We start from the raw sequence: 18,387 nt of genomic DNA, 5'->3' as shown, positions 1-18,387 counted from the left end.
TCAACATGTACCAACTCGTGATGTGTGCCACTTCCTCTATGTCCTCTATTTGTACCACCATATGGAGGACCGCAAGAGCCACACACACATCGAAATACAGAATTCTTAGATGATGAATTGTAGAATAAATTCTCCATTTGTAAAATAATTTTAGAATTCCACATTAACAAAGTGAGTTTTGAAATGTTTTTTTAAAAACCTCATTACCATCCTAGGGGAGCTAGGATGGTAATGAGGTGCTTGGAGATGTTGTAGGTGGCTGAGTTTATACTGCTACCATTGAGACTGATCAGGACTCCGTCTTTGTGGATCTATGGAAGTCCAAATATACAGGGTGTAGCATCCCCTGGGTAAAAGCGGCGATATGCAGGGGGGTCAGTGATGTTTCCTTTCAAGTTCTTGTAGGCAACTGATGACTTTCTTTTTGTAGTTGCTTCTGGGGTTTCACCTTGAAGCTTCATAGGTATTGTTGTCACTGAGGAGTTTAGTCATGTTTATTTGCTCTGCTTCTTTTTGTCAGGGATAAAATACAAATATATACTTTTTGTGTCCCAGCTGAGTAACAGGAGGAGAAGAGTGGTGGTGCAGCAGAGGATAAATTTCAGCCATTTGGACTCAGCTCAGCCACTACAGAGGAAAGAATGTCTTCAACACAAAAGGTGAGAAAAACATCACAGTTACTCTGTTATTGAAACTGTGTGTACAGCTTGTTGGTTTTTAAAAACCTGTTAACAGCAGCTTTATCTTTTCCATCCTGGGCTCCTCCATATATACAGAATCTACATTCACAACCAAAAACCACAGAAGTTACAAGAAAATACAAAGATCATATTTCCTACACACACTGAAACAACAATATCATCAGTTGAACTCTGATGAGAAAAGAGTTTCACTGATGATCAATATTTCTTCAATAATGTCATTTTGTACAACTCTCATTGTAGCACATCATTGTAATGTGATACTATCACCAGAAGGTGGTGGTAACACACCTACAATGTGTTTTTTGACATGTTTGATTCCACCAATGGAGGGAGTTTCAGTTTGTTGCACGACTGAATTTCACTCACTGCCTGTGTTTGTATCTCTGTCACTGCAGGACCAACATGGAGCAAGAAGTCAGCGCTCTCAGGAGGCCGACAAACCTTACAGAAGAAAGGGAGAGGAAACCTACAGCTGTGATGAGTGTGGGAAGTATTTTGTCCAGGCTGGAGACTTGAAAACACACCAACTCATCCACAGTGGAGTTAAACCTTACAGCTGTTACTTGTGTGGAAAATCTTTTACCCAGGCTGGAAACTTAAAAACACACCAAGTCATCCACAGTGGAGTTAAACCTTACAGCTGTGAGTTGTGTGGAAAGTCTTTTACCCTGGCTCAAAGTCTAAAAGCTCACCAACTCATCCACAGTGGAATTAAACCTTACAGCTGTGACTTGTGTGGAAAGTCTTCTACCCGGGCTGGAGACTTGAAAAAACACCAACTCATCCACAGTGGAGTTAAACCTTACAGCTGTGACTTGTGTGGAACGTCTTTTACCCGGGCGGAACACCTTAAAACACACCAACTCATCCACAGTGGAGTTAAACCTTACAGCTGTGAGTTGTGTGGAAAATCTTTTGTGTTGGCTCAATACTTAAAAAGACACCAACTCATCCACAGTGGAGTTAAACCTCACAGCTGTGACTTGTGTGGAAAGTCTTTTACCCGGGCTGGAGACTTAAAAAAACACCAAGTCATCCACATTGGATTTAAAGCGTACAACTGTGACTTGTGTGGAAAGTCTTTTACCCAGGCTGAAGGTTTAAAAAAACACCAAGTCATCCACATTGGATTTAAAGCATACAACTGTGACTTGTGTGGAAAGTCTTTTACCCAGGCTCAAAGTCTAAAAAAACACCAACTCATCCACAGTGGGGTAAAGCCTTACAGCTGTGAGTTGTGTGGAAAGTCTTTTACCCAGGCTCAAAGTCTAAAAAAACACCAACTCATCCATAGTGGAGTCAAACCTTACAGCTGTGACTTGTGTGGAAAGTCTTTTACCCGGGCTGGAGACTTGAAAAAACACCAACTCATCCACAGTGGAGTTAAACCTTACAGCTGTGACTTGTGTGGAAAGTCTTTTACCCTGGCTGGACACTTAAAAACACACCAACTCATCCACATTGGATTTAAAGCATACAACTGTGACTTGTGTGGAAAGTCTTTTACCCTGGCTGTACACTTAAAAACTCACCAACTCATCCACATTGGATTTAAAGCGTACAGCTGTGAGTTGTGTGGAAAGTCTTTTACCCAGGCTGGACACTTAAAAACTCACCAACTCATCCACAGTGGAGTTAAAGCGTACAGTTGTGACTTGTGTGGAAAGTCTTTTACCCAAGCTGGAGACTTAAAATCTCACCAACTCATACACAGTGGAGTTAAAGCGTACAGCTGTGAGTTGTGTGGAAAGTCTTTTACCCTGTCTGAAGGTTTAAAAAGACACCAAATCATTCACAGCGGAGTTAAACCTTACAGCTGTGACTTGTGTGGAAAGTCTTTTACCTTGTCTGAAAGTTTAAACAGACACCAAATCATTCACAGTGGAGTTAAAGCTTACAGCTGTGACTTGTGTGGAAAGTCTTTTACCCTGTCTGAAGGTTTAAAAAGACACCAAGTCATCCACAGTGGAGTTAAACCTTACAGCTGTGATTTGTGTGGAAAGTCTTTTACCCAGGCTGGACACTTAAAAACACACCAAGTCATCCACAGTGGAGTTAAACCTTACAGCTGTAAATTGTGTGGAAAGTCTTTTGCTCAAAATAGCGACTTACAGAAGCATCTAGTTACCCATTCTGGAATTAAGGCGTACAGCTGCGACTTTTGTGGAAAAAGGTTCAGTGACAAACAGTACCGAAATATTCACCTACGGATTCACACTGGAATTGATGTTTCCTGCTGTGATCAGTGTGGGAAACTGTTTGCAACAGATGCACAGTTACAACGACACATGTTTAGCCACTCTGAGGAGAGACCTTATAAATGTGACCTGTGTGAGAAGACTTTTAAATCTCCACATCAGCTGAATAAACACCAACAGATCCACACAAGGAAGTAACTCTACAAGTGCAGTTACTGTGAGGTATGTATTTAGTTTTATCTTGTAATTGTAACCTGATTGCTTGGAACAAGTCTGATCAGTAAACTTATGGAGTTATACTGAATGAACTGTTTTGAAAAATGAAGACTCATTTTCACTCAGTAAGCTGAGTGTTATAATGTAAACAGTAAAATGTAATTGGACGTTGGCAGAGATGCTTTTTATTTCAGGCGACGTTCAGGATAAAAATGTTGAAGGAATTCCCTGACTTACAATGTCTTTGTTTAGAAGCGGAGCGAAGCACACTGATCCATTTCTCAACCCTGTCGTCACTGTGGTGGTGGGAAAGCGTTTCTCTGTGACCTATGTAGAAAAACTTCTAATCATCAACGGGACCAAAAAACACATCAACGTAGCCACACTGGAGACAAAATGAACTACTGCAAAGAATGTGGGAGAGGCTTCCACACACCAAGTACATTAAAAATACATGAACTCTTCCACAGTGGAGTCAAAAAGCACATCTGTGACCAGTGTGGGTCATCCTTCACCACTGCAGGAGGGACACCATACAAGTGCAGACACTGTGACAAAAGGTCATCGTAACAAACATGAACGTACACACATGGAAGTGAACTTCAGCTGTGACCAGTGTGACAAGAGCTTCAGGAATCTCAGTTCATACTTCAAACACAAACGATCCCACGCTGTAAATAAACTGTTTCACTGTTACCAATGTGCAAAAACATTCACTTCATTATCTGCTCTGTGCAAACATCAGCCTGATCATGCAGGACTGAAATCACTGGATCACAATGAATCTGAAGAGAGAGAAAGATCCTCTTCTGGTTTCAGGGTCAGACTTAAAAACCTTGAGATCAGGCTCCACAGAGTTTAGATGGAATCTCCTGTAAAGAGTGTCAGCTGATGTCACACTTGGATCTGATGAGGTAGCTCTGATTTCTGAACCTGCAGTGAATAATTCTGAATGTTACATTTAGGAAGCTGCATGTATAGATATGTATATCAAGTTTATTTTTTTTACTTTTAGGGATTTTAATTCTCTAAAATGTTATCCCTGTTACATTTTATTCTTTGTTTCCTTAGGACACAGTAGTGTTTAGTAGTTGTATTCATTTTATGTGTTACCTAAGTTAAATTTCAATCCTTCATTCATATTTAATCTTTTGCTGTGGTAAAATCTTCTCTTAAATCATTTTCTCCCAAAACTGCAAATGTTTTCACAGCAATTGCTCTAAAACTTCCAAAATGAACTAAATCTGTCCACCAGCTTTGAAACGACACCTGCTGTGACTTTATGTCCAGAAAAAAGAAACTCAAGCTAAACTGGTTTTGGGCTGTATTTCCATATAATGCCAGTTTGTACCAGAAGATGAACCAGTGAGTCAGTGTAACCTTTATTCAATTAGGCAAAGACCACATTCGTATTCACAGAGGCAGCAAAGAAATGTTGAAAGTTAAAAACAGCAGCACACATCAGGACCATTTTAAAGATCACAGATGACTACTTTTACTTAATTCAAATTCCTTCAAATTTTGGCTCCTCCTTTCACTTTAGTGTATTTACTATATCCTTGAAGTCCACATGTTGTTTTTTAATAAATTCATTTTGATCCACATGTTCGGCAGCTGTTTCCCTGTTGATTTGAAGTTTGTATTATGAAATCCTGATAATGTTAAAGCGTTAGTTATATTTCAAATCAAATCAAATCACTTTTATTGTCACATCACATGTGCAGGTACATTGGTACAGTACATGTGAGTGAAATTCTTGTGTGCGAGCTTCACAAGCAACAGAGTTGTGCAAATACAATAACGTAAACAAGAAAAATACAAGAATGGCTACATCTGAAACTAATAAATATATGTACAGTATATAATAGTATATGCATTCCTGGATGTGTATACTAAATATTTTTCTACGTGTGTGTGTGTGTGTGTGTGTACACACATATTTTACAAGTTAAATAGAGTAAACAATAAATAAATATATAAAAATATACAGAGTTGAGACGTGTGCAAAACAGTGGCATTTACTGTACAGTATGGAGTGCATAATGTTGAAGTTCCAGTAGTGAAGCTGAGTTGTTTATGACGTGTTCAGCAGTCTGATGGCCTGATGGAAAAAGCTGTCTCTCAGTCTGCTGGTACGGGACCGGATGCTGCAGAACCTCCTTCCTGATGAAAGTAGTCTGAACAGTTTATGGCTGGGGTGACTGGAGTCCTTGATGATCCTCCCCGCTTTCCTCAGGCAGCGCTTCCTGTAGATGTCTTGGAGGGGGGGAAGCTCACCTCCAATTATCCGTTCAGAGCACCGCACTACTCGCTGGAGAGCTTTGCAGTTGTAGGCGGTGCTGTTGCCATACCAGGTGGTGATGCATCCAGTGAGGATGCTCTCAATGGCACAGTGATAGAAGGTCCTGAGGATGCGGGGGTTCATGCCAAATCTTTTCAGTCTCCTGAGAAAGAAGAGGCGCTGCTGCGCCTTCTTCACTGTTTTGTTTATGTGTACTGACCATGTAAGATCCTCAGCAAGATGTACACCAAGGAACCGGAAGCTGCTCACTCTCTCCACAGCAGCGCCGTTGATGGTGATGGGGGTGTGTACTTCTCTGCACCTCCGGAAGTCCACTATCAACTCCTTTGTCTTTGCGACGTTGAGGGTGAGATGGTTGTCTTGACACCAGTGGGTCAGGGCGCTGACCTCCTCCCTGTAGGCCGTCTCATCACCATTGATGATAAGACCCACCACTGTAGTGTCGTACGCAAACTTCACAATGATGTTGGAGTTGTCAGTGGCTGTGCAGTCGTAGGTGTAGAGTGAGTATAGGAGAGGGCTCAGTACACACCCCTGTGGAGCACCAGTGTTCAGTGTGATGGGGGATGGTAAATGGCCTGTATTTATATAGCGCTTTACTAGTCCCTAAGGACCCCAAAGCGCTTTACATATCCAGTCATCCACCCATTCACACACACATTCACACACTGGTGATGGCAAGCCACATTGTAGCCACAGCCACCCTGGGGGGCACTGACAGAGGCGAGGCTGCCGGACACTGGCGCCACCGGGCCCTCTGACCACCACCAGTAGGCTACGGGTGAAGTGTCTTGCCCAAGTACACAACGACCGAGACTGTCCAAGCCGGGGCTCGAACCGGCAACCTTCCGATTACAAGGCGAACTCCCAACTCTTGAGCCACAATCGCCCCCATTGAGGTGATGCTGCCCAGTCTGACCACTTGGCGTCTGTCAGACAGGAAGCTAAGGATCCAGCTGCAGAGGGAGCTGCTCAGTCCTAGATCCTGCAGTTTCCTGTCCAGCTTCGAGGGAACGATGGTATTGAATGCTGAGCTGTAATCTACAAACAGCATTCTCACATACGTGTCTCTCTTCTCCAGGTGTGACAGGGCAGTATGTAGTGTCAGGGCTATGGCATCATCAGTACATTGATGAACTCTGTGTAAAGTTTGTCTTATTAAACAGTTTGATGTGAAAAATGAAGAAATGGTCTCAGAACAAGTAGTTTGAGCCATGATTTCAGATTCAAACATATTTAACTGTTTTCAGTGGTACATGTGGAGCTTTATCACAGGAGGAGACACACTGACACATATTTCCTTTCAATTTGGTTTTCTACTTGTTTTCTATCTTTTTAGTTAATTAACTGATTTTAATTCTCAAATTTTGCCACCTAATTCATTATTTCCAAAGATATGCATGTGGCACAGTAAACTATAAAGACACATCTCCTGGATGCACTGGTATGCATCTTCAGTGATGTATCCTGGGGTCATCAGGTGTTTCGGGTCTCACAACATCATACACCCTCGCCCAGGCGACCCAGCCGGGGTTGATCAGGCCCCGACTTGCGTACCAGTAGCTACCCACGGATCAGCCCTCTTGATCCACAGCCACCTTGTGGCTTTCTCTGCCGCTTCACTCACAGCCTGGATGGCCCTCTTCTTGGCTGCCCCAGCCATGCCCAGCCGGCCTAGGACTTTGCAGAGTGATTGTCTTGCAAACCCCCTACAACCCACTTCTATGGGCTCATAGAAAGTCTTCCAGCCCCTTCCCCTGCACTCTTGCACTAGTTCTTGGTACTTTCCTCGTTTCCTTTCATTGGCCTCCTTAATCCGCTCTTCCCAGGGCACTGTGAGTTCCAGCATGATCAGCTGTTTTGAGGCCACAGAAATAATTATCATGTCTGGCCGGAGTGATGTTTTTGCAATGTTCTGAGGGAACTTTAGTTGTTTACCCAGGTCAGCCTGTAGCTGCCAATCAGAGGCTGTGTTGAGGAGGCCAGTTGTCAAATGTGGGTGCACCTGGGGTTTCTCTCCAGCTTTAATAAATCTTTCCCCACAGATGGAGGTTTGCTGGGCTTGGCAGAGTGTCGTATACTGCCTGCACTAGGAATCGGATCCGGTGGAAGTCTGCCTGCATGATCTATGCCCAGGTGACCTTGCGCTGCAATGTGCTCTCCCACCTTGTCCATGCTCCCTGCCGCTTAAGGCCTACAGCTCTACCTACTCGCTCCTCCTCCACACCTGCTCGGACCTCTTCCTGGAGTAGCTGGTGTTTCTCCTTTCCCTGTGCCCTGCTGACCTGGGCCTTTGGGAAGTACCCCAAGCCTGCTACCCCTGTTGCTAAGACCCCCACCAGTGTTTTCTGCCTTAGGCGTGACTCCGCCACCTCAACTGCCTTCTCAGCCTTCCACTTTCTTCCTGTCCTTACCTCAATACCTGCTGATGCCACCTTGCAGTCTTTAGAATCTCTGTACTGTAGGGCTTCTCGTGTGCAAGCCACCTTGAACTCATCTGTGAGACCACTGAAGGGTAACTGCACGCTGTTGCTTGCCCCATACAAGGCAGTGCTTGTGAGACTGCGGGGAAGTCCCAGCCACTTACGAAGAAAGCCACTGATCTTCCTTTCAAGAGATTCCACAGTAGTTATTGGAACTGTATAGACAAGCAAGGGCCACAGGATTCGGGGCAGGATGGAATGCTGGTAGATCCAGGCTTTAAATCTTCCAGGCAGGCCGGACTTATCTACCTTAATGAGCCACGCTCCCAGCTCCTCATTTGCCTTCTGAATGGCAGTAGAGTCTTTCAGGCTGGAGTCAAAGAGTTTCCCCAAGCTCTTAACTGGTTGTTCCATTATGGATGGAATAATGGTTCCTGAAATTGAGAACCGGAACTTGTCCGTCACCTTGCCCTTCTTCAGTACCATGGAGCTTGACTTGGAAGGTTTAAAACTCATCCTTGCCCATGAGATGAGTCTCTCAAGACCTTGCAAGATCCACCTACACCCTGGAACTGATGATGTTGTAATGGTGAGGTCATCCATATAGGCTCTGATAGGGGGCTGACGAACACCTGACCTTGTTAACGGCCCTCTGCACTCCACCTCCGCAGCCTTTACCACCATGTTCATTGCCAGGGCAAAGAGCGTACCTGAGATGGTACAGCCTGTTATTATACCTTTCCCGAGTTGGTGCCAGTCTGAAGTAACTGCCCTAGAAGTGACCCTAAGCCTGAAATTGGCATAATAGTCCAGGATCAGATCCTTGATCTTGCTAGGGACATGGTGGAGGTGTAAAGCATGCTCAACCAGTTTGTGTGGGATCGACCCATACACATTAGTCAGGTCCAGCCACAATACAGCTAGGTCGCCTCTGTTCTCATGGGCTTCTCTTTAACGTTTAACTACACCAGTGTGCTCTAGGCAACCAGGAACTCCTGGGATCCCCCCCTTCTGAACTGATGGATCAATGTAATTGTTTCTAAGGAGAAACTCAGTCAGTCTCCGGGAGACAACGCTAAAAAACACCTTCCCCTCCACGCTCAACAGCGAAATGCTCCGAAACTGGTTTATGTTTTTCGAATCCTCCTCTTTGGGAATCCAGTCTCCCTCTGCGCACCTCCACTGATCAGCAACTCTCCCTCTCCGCCATATCACCTTTAAGATCTTCCACAGGTGGAGAAGCAGCTCTGGGCAGCGCTTATAGACAGGGTAGGGTACGCCACTGGGACCTGGGGAGGATGCTGAGCGGGCTGCTTTGATGACCTCACACACCTCCTTCAAACTTGGCTCCGTCAACTTGAACTCTACAGATGGTGGGGCAGGGTTGATGAGAGCTTTGTTTGGTCCCAAGTCTTGTTCCCTCAATGGGTCACTCATGGTCTCATGAAGGAAGTTATTCACCTCCTCTGCTGAGCACTCCAACTGCCCGCTTCGCTTAACCCCAAGCAATTGTTTGGAAAAGCGAAAGGGATCAGCAATAAAAGCTGCACGTTTCCTGGCTCTCTCTCTTCCTCGCCTCCTGTGCCATTCTGCTCTACGGAGGGTAATCAGCTTCTTCCGCAAGATGTTGTGCAGTTCCTCTAAAGCTTGCTTCTCCTCCGCATCAGCGTTCTTGAACTGCTTCTTAAGGCTCCTGAGCTCCTGGCGCAGTTGATGAATCTTCATGGCCCTGCGGTTCATGGTGTAAGGGGTCTTGTTGTTACACTTCTCGATCAGACGAACCTTTCTGAGGCGTAGCTGACTATGATGGTGGTCATTGTTTTAAGCCTGCTGTCGGCATCTCTTTTGGCTACAGCTTGTATGATGTTGGAGACATCCTCATCAAACTTCTGCCACTCGCTCCGGCTGCTGGCTGTGGCCACTTAATCCGCTGTTGTGGAACTACACTGCTTGGATTGGAACAGTCCAGTGCATAGAGGGACTGGGCTCTGTGGGGTGCCTCCTGGCCAGGCTCCTCCTGCGTCTCACCAGGTTCAGGACCTGTGCGTTGCACCTCACTCTCCCGCTCCAAACATTTCATTCTAGCCTAATGGACCTTTAGGCCACGCTGGTTCTTACACAGCTTGCCGCAGATACATGTCTTACTCGTAGTCCTTTCATTGCGTTGGTCGTTAACCTTGAGTCCGTCCGATTGGAGACCTCATCCTCCCCCCCTCTCGGGATCTCCTGGGGGTATCTTTCTTTAGGGCTTTCCGTAGCTTTTTGGGGTGCTTTCTCACGAAAACTGCAGACCGGGATGCTAGCCCACCCTGCCCCTGGAGCCATCTTACCGAGCTGTCATCTGTCTCTCCAGTAGTCACCAAACTTTCTTGGTTGTCACCTAGTCTCTTCCTAGGCATCACTGGCTCAGCCAGAGTTTAACTATAAAGACACATCTCCTGGATGCACTGGTACGCATCTTCAGTGATGTATCCTAACAGTATCTTTAGCAGTAGCTCGGGACCTGACGGTAAATGTTTACTTTGTCTCTCTGAGATTTACTGATAGAAACCTTTGCAGAGAGAACAACACAGTATGAACTGTCTTCTCACAGGTACTGATAAAGAAACAAATATAGAGTTTCTCTTAATTCTGCTTCAGAGTGTTTTCTGTAATCTTGAACTTCACATTTTAAGTTTGCAGATGGTGAGCTAAAGTTGCCAGAATGTAATTTTCCTACAAAAATACAGGCTAAGTGTGTACCTGTGTTAGTGTTTTAACTGAGGAAGCTCAACAAAGCCAGTCCTTCTTTGTATTAATTGACTTGACAAAAGCAACAAACCCAGGTGAGAGATAAAGGGTATCACAACAGTGGTTATCTGTTTTCTCTTATTTTGATCTAATACAGGAGACATTAAAGTCACTTTAGCAAAATGTATTTTAATAGTTGAATGTTATTGGCAATAACCTACAAATATGACTGATCAGTGTTCTAGTTTGAGCCCTGCTAGCTCAATCAACAAAATGCAGTGAATGAACAAAAGAGAACTCTAAATCAAATCAATACTTGGTGTGAACACACTTTGCCTTCAAAACAGCATCAAGTCTTCTAGGTGCACTTGCACACAGTTTTTGAAGGAACTCAGCTGGTAGGTTGTTCTTAACATTTTGGAGAACTAAGCACAGACCTTCTGTGGATGTAGGCTTCCTCACATCCTTCTCTCTCTTCATGTGATCCCAGACAAACTTGATGATGTGCTCTGTGGGGGCTGTACAATCACTTCCAATACTTCTTGTTCTTCTTTACACTGAAGATAGTTCTTAATGACTATTCTTACCTGCAGAAAAAAATGTTGGTGCAAGAAGAACAGAGAACAAAATATGAGCTCAAGATTATAATCTATATTGACTAATCAAAGTGACCTTAAAGTTCTGTATAGTTAGTGTTTATTAGTGATGTCCTTTGGTGTATTGCAGGCCTTAGGATTAAGTTTTACTTTTCCAACTTTGTTTTATTGATTTCAACAATGACATGACACGAGGGACAGTCTGGCCATATGCTTGGCTAAGTGTGTCAAATATATTCCTCCTAAATGCACTCAGTTTCGAACAAGACCAAAACATGTGGACATGGCTGACAGGCGATAGTCCGCATCTGCTACAGGCATCACTAATGGTTGGATAGATTTTAGATAATTTTGCGTTTGTATAGTGTACTTTATAGACCACCTTGCAATGAATCAAAGCATGACGAATTCTTAGATGATGAATTGTAGAATAAATTCTCCATTTGTAAAATAATTTTAGAATTCCACATTAACAAAGTGAGTTTTGAAATGTTTTTTTAAAAACCTCATTACCATCCTAGGGGAGCTAGGATGGTAATGAGGTGCTTGGAGATGTTGTAGGTGGCTGAGTTTATACTGCTACCATTGAGACTGATCAGGACTCCGTCTTTGTGGATCTATGGAAGTCCAAATATACAGGGTGTAGCATCCCCTGGGTAAAAGCGGCGATATGCAGGGGGGTCAGTGATGTTTCCTTTCAAGTTCTTGTAGGCAACTGATGACTTTCTTTTTGTAGTTGCTTCTGGGGTTTCACCTTGAAGCTTCATAGGTATTGTTGTCACTGAGGAGTTTAGTCATGTTTATTTGCTCTGCTTCTTTTTGTCAGGGATAAAATACAAATATATACTTTTTGTGTCCCAGCTGAGTAACAGGAGGAGAAGAGTGGTGGTGCAGCAGAGGATAAATTTCAGCCATTTGGACTCAGCTCAGCCACTACAGAGGAAAGAATGTCTTCAACACAAAAGGTGAGAAAAACATCACAGTTACTCTGTTATTGAAACTGTGTGTACAGCTTGTTGGTTTTTAAAAACCTGTTAACAGCAGCTTTATCTTTTCCATCCTGGGCTCCTCCATATATACAGAATCTACATTCACAACCAAAAACCACAGAAGTTACAAGAAAATACAAAGATCATATTTCCTACACACACTGAAACAACAATATCATCAGTTGAACTCTGATGAGAAAAGAGTTTCACTGATGATCAATATTTCTTCAATAATGTCATTTTGTACAACTCTCATTGTAGCACATCATTGTAATGTGATACTATCACCAGAAGGTGGTGGTAACACACCTACAATGTGTTTTTTGACATGTTTGATTCCACCAATGGAGGGAGTTTCAGTTTGTTGCACGACTGAATTTCACTCACTGCCTGTGTTTGTATCTCTGTCACTGCAGGACCAACATGGAGCAAGAAGTCAGCGCTCTCAGGAGGCCGACAAACCTTACAGAAGAAAGGGAGAGGAAACCTACAGCTGTGATGAGTGTGGGAAGTATTTTGTCCAGGCTGGAGACTTGAAAACACACCAACTCATCCACAGTGGAGTTAAACCTTACAGCTGTTACTTGTGTGGAAAATCTTTTACCCAGGCTGGAAACTTAAAAACACACCAAGTCATCCACAGTGGAGTTAAACCTTACAGCTGTGAGTTGTGTGGAAAGTCTTTTACCCTGGCTCAAAGTCTAAAAGCTCACCAACTCATCCACAGTGGAATTAAACCTTACAGCTGTGACTTGTGTGGAAAGTCTTCTACCCGGGCTGGAGACTTGAAAAAACACCAACTCATCCACAGTGGAGTTAAACCTTACAGCTGTGACTTGTGTGGAACGTCTTTTACCCGGGCGGAACACCTTAAAACACACCAACTCATCCACAGTGGAGTTAAACCTTACAGCTGTGAGTTGTGTGGAAAATCTTTTGTGTTGGCTCAATACTTAAAAAGACACCAACTCATCCACAGTGGAGTTAAACCTCACAGCTGTGACTTGTGTGGAAAGTCTTTTACCCGGGCTGGAGACTTAAAAAAACACCAAGTCATCCACATTGGATTTAAAGCGTACAACTGTGACTTGTGTGGAAAGTCTTTTACCCAGGCTGAAGGTTTAAAAAAACACCAAGTCATCCACATTGGATTTAAAGCATACAACTGTGACTTGTGTGGAAAGTCTTTTACCCAGGCTCAAAGTCTAAAAAAACACCAACTCATCCACAGTGGGGTAAAGCCTTACAGCTGTGAGTTGTGTGGAAAGTCTTTTACCCAGGCTCAAAGTCTAAAAAAACACCAACTCATCCATAGTGGAGTCAAACCTTACAGCTGTGACTTGTGTGGAAAGTCTTTTACCCGGGCTGGAGACTTGAAAAAACACCAACTCATCCACAGTGGAGTTAAACCTTACAGCTGTGACTTGTGTGGAAAGTCTTTTACCCTGGCTGGACACTTAAAAACACACCAACTCATCCACATTGGATTTAAAGCATACAACTGTGACTTGTGTGGAAAGTCTTTTACCCTGGCTGTACACTTAAAAACTCACCAACTCATCCACATTGGATTTAAAGCGTACAGCTGTGAGTTGTGTGGAAAGTCTTTTACCCAGGCTGGACACTTAAAAACTCACCAACTCATCCACAGTGGAGTTAAAGCGTACAGTTGTGACTTGTGTGGAAAGTCTTTTACCCAAGCTGGAGACTTAAAATCTCACCAACTCATACACAGTGGAGTTAAAGCGTACAGCTGTGAGTTGTGTGGAAAGTCTTTTACCCTGTCTGAAGGTTTAAAAAGACACCAAATCATTCACAGCGGAGTTAAACCTTACAGCTGTGACTTGTGTGGAAAGTCTTTTACCTTGTCTGAAAGTTTAAACAGACACCAAATCATTCACAGTGGAGTTAAAGCTTACAGCTGTGACTTGTGTGGAAAGTCTTTTACCCTGTCTGAAGGTTTAAAAAGACACCAAGTCATCCACAGTGGAGTTAAACCTTACAGCTGTGATTTGTGTGGAAAGTCTTTTACCCAGGCTGGACACTTAAAAACACACCAAGTCATCCACAGTGGAGTTAAACCTTACAGCTGTAAATTGTGTGGAAAGTCTTTTGCTCAAAATAGCGACTTACAGAAGCATCTAGTTACCCATTCTGGAATTAAGGCGTACAGCTGCGACTTTTGTGGAAAAAGGTTCAGTGACAAACAGTACCGAAATATTCACCTACGGATTCACACTGGAATTGATGTTTCCTGCTGTGATCAGTGTGGGAAACTGTTTGCAACAGATGCACAGTTACAACGACACATGTTTAGCCACTCTGAGGAGAGACCTTATAAATGTGACCTGTGTGAGAAGACTTTTAAATCTCCACATCAGCTGAATAAACACCAACAGATCCACACAAGGAAGTAACTCTACAAGTGCAGTTACTGTGAGGTATGTATTTAGTTTTATCTTGTAATTGTAACCTGATTGCTTGGAACAAGTCTGATCAGTAAACTTATGGAGTTATACTGAATGAACTGTTTTGAAAAATGAAGACTCATTTTCACTCAGTAAGCTGAGTGTTATAATGTAAACAGTAAAATGTAATTGGACGTTGGCAGAGATGCTTTTTATTTCAGGCGACGTTCAGGATAAAAATGTTGAAGGAATTCCCTGACTTACAATGTCTTTGTTTAGAAGCGGAGCGAAGCACACTGATCCATTTCTCAACCCTGTCGTCACTGTGGTGGTGGGAAAGCGTTTCTCTGTGACCTATGTAGAAAAACTTCTAATCATCAACGGGACCAAAAAACACATCAACGTAGCCACACTGGAGACAAAATGAACTACTGCAAAGAATGTGGGAGAGGCTTCCACACACCAAGTACATTAAAAATACATGAACTCTTCCACAGTGGAGTCAAAAAGCACATCTGTGACCAGTGTGGGTCATCCTTCACCACTGCAGGAGGGACACCATACAAGTGCAGACACTGTGACAAAAGGTCATCGTAACAAACATGAACGTACACACATGGAAGTGAACTTCAGCTGTGACCAGTGTGACAAGAGCTTCAGGAATCTCAGTTCATACTTCAAACACAAACGATCCCACGCTGTAAATAAACTGTTTCACTGTTACCAATGTGCAAAAACATTCACTTCATTATCTGCTCTGTGCAAACATCAGCCTGATCATGCAGGACTGAAATCACTGGATCACAATGAATCTGAAGAGAGAGAAAGATCCTCTTCTGGTTTCAGGGTCAGACTTAAAAACCTTGAGATCAGGCTCCACAGAGTTTAGATGGAATCTCCTGTAAAGAGTGTCAGCTGATGTCACACTTGGATCTGATGAGGTAGCTCTGATTTCTGAACCTGCAGTGAATAATTCTGAATGTTACATTTAGGAAGCTGCATGTATAGATATGTATATCAAGTTTATTTTTTTTACTTTTAGGGATTTTAATTCTCTAAAATGTTATCCCTGTTACATTTTATTCTTTGTTTCCTTAGGACACAGTAGTGTTTAGTAGTTGTATTCATTTTATGTGTTACCTAAGTTAAATTTCAATCCTTCATTCATATTTAATCTTTTGCTGTGGTAAAATCTTCTCTTAAATCATTTTCTCCCAAAACTGCAAATGTTTTCACAGCAATTGCTCTAAAACTTCCAAAATGAACTAAATCTGTCCACCAGCTTTGAAACGACACCTGCTGTGACTTTATGTCCAGAAAAAAGAAACTCAAGCTAAACTGGTTTTGGGCTGTATTTCCATATAATGCCAGTTTGTACCAGAAGATGAACCAGTGAGTCAGTGTAACCTTTATTCAATTAGGCAAAGACCACATTCGTATTCACAGAGGCAGCAAAGAAATGTTGAAAGTTAAAAACAGCAGCACACATCAGGACCATTTTAAAGATCACAGATGACTACTTTTACTTAATTCAAATTCCTTCAAATTTTGGCTCCTCCTTTCACTTTAGTGTATTTACTATATCCTTGAAGTCCACATGTTGTTTTTTAATAAATTCATTTTGATCCACATGTTCGGCAGCTGTTTCCCTGTTGATTTGAAGTTTGTATTATGAAATCCTGATAATGTTAAAGCGTTAGTTATATTTCAAATCAAATCAAATCACTTTTATTGTCACATCACATGTGCAGGTACATTGGTACAGTACATGTGAGTGAAATTCTTGTGTGCGAGCTTCACAAGCAACAGAGTTGTGCAAATACAATAACGTAAACAAGAAAAATACAAGAATGGCTACATCTGAAACTAATAAATATATGTACAGTATATAATAGTATATGCATTCCTGGATGTGTATACTAAATATTTTTCTACGTGTGTGTGTGTGTGTGTGTGTACACACATATTTTACAAGTTAAATAGAGTAAACAATAAATAAATATATAAAAATATACAGAGTTGAGACGTGTGCAAAACAGTGGCATTTACTGTACAGTATGGAGTGCATAATGTTGAAGTTCCAGTAGTGAAGCTGAGTTGTTTATGACGTGTTCAGCAGTCTGATGGCCTGATGGAAAAAGCTGTCTCTCAGTCTGCTGGTACGGGACCGGATGCTGCAGAACCTCCTTCCTGATGAAAGTAGTCTGAACAGTTTATGGCTGGGGTGACTGGAGTCCTTGATGATCCTCCCCGCTTTCCTCAGGCAGCGCTTCCTGTAGATGTCTTGGATGGGGGGAAGCTCACCTCCAATTATCCGTTCAGAGCACCGCACTACTCGCTGGAGAGCTTTGCAGTTGTAGGCGGTGCTGTTGCCATACCAGGTGGTGATGCATCCAGTGAGGATGCTCTCAATGGCACAGTGATAGAAGGTCCTGAGGATGCGGGGGTTCATGCCAAATCTTTTCAGTCTCCTGAGAAAGAAGAGGCGCTGCTGCGCCTTCTTCACTGTTTTGTTTATGTGTACTGACCATGTAAGATCCTCAGCAAGATGTACACCAAGGAACCGGAAGCTGCTCACTCTCTCCACAGCAGCGCCGTTGATGGTGATGGGGGTGTGTACTTCTCTGCACCTCCGGAAGTCCACTATCAACTCCTTTGTCTTTGCGACGTTGAGGGTGAGATGGTTGTCTTGACACCAGTGGGTCAGGGCGCTGACCTCCTCCCTGTAGGCCGTCTCATCACCATTGATGATAAGACCCACCACTGTAGTGTCGTACGCAAACTTCACAATGATGTTGGAGTTGTCAGTGGCTGTGCAGTCGTAGGTGTAGAGTGAGTATAGGAGAGGGCTCAGTACATGGCCTGTAAATGGCCTGTATTTATATAGCGCTTTACTAGTCTGTATTTATATAGCGCTTTACTAGTCCCTAAGGACCCCAAAGCGCTTTACATATCCAGTCATCCACCCATTCACACACACATTCACACACTGGTGATGGCAAGCCACATTGTAGCCACAGCCACCCTGGGGGGCACTGACAGAGGCGAGGCTGCCGGACACTGGCGCCACCGGGCCCTCTGACCACCACCAGTAGGCTACGGGTGAAGTGTCTTGCCCAAGTACACAACGACCGAGACTGTCCAAGCCGGGGCTCGAACCGGCAACCTTCCGATTACAAGGCGAACTCCCAACTCTTGAGCCACAATCGCCCCCATTGAGGTGATGCTGCCCAGTCTGACCACTTGGCGTCTGTCAGACAGGAAGCTAAGGATCCAGCTGCAGAGGGAGCTGCTCAGTCCTAGATCCTGCAGTTTCCTGTCCAGCTTCGAGGGAACGATGGTATTGAATGCTGAGCTGTAATCTACAAACAGCATTCTCACATACGTGTCTCTCTTCTCCAGGTGTGACAGGGCAGTATGTAGTGTCAGGGCTATGGCATCATCAGTACATTGATGAACTCTGTGTAAAGTTTGTCTTATTAAACAGTTTGATGTGAAAAATGAAGAAATGGTCTCAGAACAAGTAGTTTGAGCCATGATTTCAGATTCAAACATATTTAACTGTTTTCAGTGGTACATGTGGAGCTTTATCACAGGAGGAGACACACTGACACATATTTCCTTTCAATTTGGTTTTCTACTTGTTTTCTATCTTTTTAGTTAATTAACTGATTTTAATTCTCAAATTTTGCCACCTAATTCATTATTTCCAAAGATATGCATGTGGCACAGTAAACTATAAAGACACATCTCCTGGATGCACTGGTATGCATCTTCAGTGATGTATCCTGGGGTCATCAGGTGTTTCGGGTCTCACAACA

The 18,387-nt window shown here is 43.3% G+C and overlaps 2 protein-coding genes and 1 pseudogene across 2 annotated transcripts; 2 read left to right on the top strand and 1 right to left on the bottom strand.

Annotated features, from left to right (window-relative positions):
• The first annotated feature begins 641 nt into the window (after positions 1 to 641).
• LOC146635075 (uncharacterized) lies at positions 642 to 3,386 on the top strand. Its single transcript, XM_085344484.1, has 3 exons — positions 642 to 659; positions 1,100 to 3,124; positions 3,371 to 3,386. The coding sequence occupies exons 1-2, from the start codon at positions 642 to 644 to the stop codon at positions 3,098 to 3,100; spliced, it is 2,019 nt and encodes a 672-aa protein (XP_085200610.1). The 3' UTR covers positions 3,101 to 3,124; positions 3,371 to 3,386.
• A 3,534-nt stretch (positions 3,387 to 6,920) lies between these two features.
• LOC146635074 (uncharacterized) lies at positions 6,921 to 9,977 on the bottom strand (annotated as a pseudogene).
• Positions 9,978 to 12,116: 2,139 nt separating this feature from the next.
• LOC146635073 (uncharacterized) lies at positions 12,117 to 14,861 on the top strand. The gene is made up of 3 exons (XM_085344474.1): positions 12,117 to 12,134; positions 12,575 to 14,599; positions 14,846 to 14,861. Exons 1-2 carry the CDS (start codon positions 12,117 to 12,119, stop codon positions 14,573 to 14,575), a joined length of 2,019 nt encoding a protein of 672 aa, XP_085200600.1. The 3' UTR covers positions 14,576 to 14,599; positions 14,846 to 14,861.
• The last annotated feature ends 3,526 nt before the right edge of the window (positions 14,862 to 18,387 follow it).

This window comes from Diplotaxodon limnothrissa, linkage group LG3 (assembly GCF_057381915.1).
Source record: "Diplotaxodon limnothrissa isolate DT_005_m linkage group LG3, D_limnothrissa_male_GT1.1, whole genome shotgun sequence".
NCBI lineage: Eukaryota > Metazoa > Chordata > Actinopteri > Cichliformes > Cichlidae > Diplotaxodon > Diplotaxodon limnothrissa.
The sequence above is the reverse complement of the archived record's forward strand: the minus strand, read 5'-3'. Positions and strand labels throughout refer to the sequence as shown.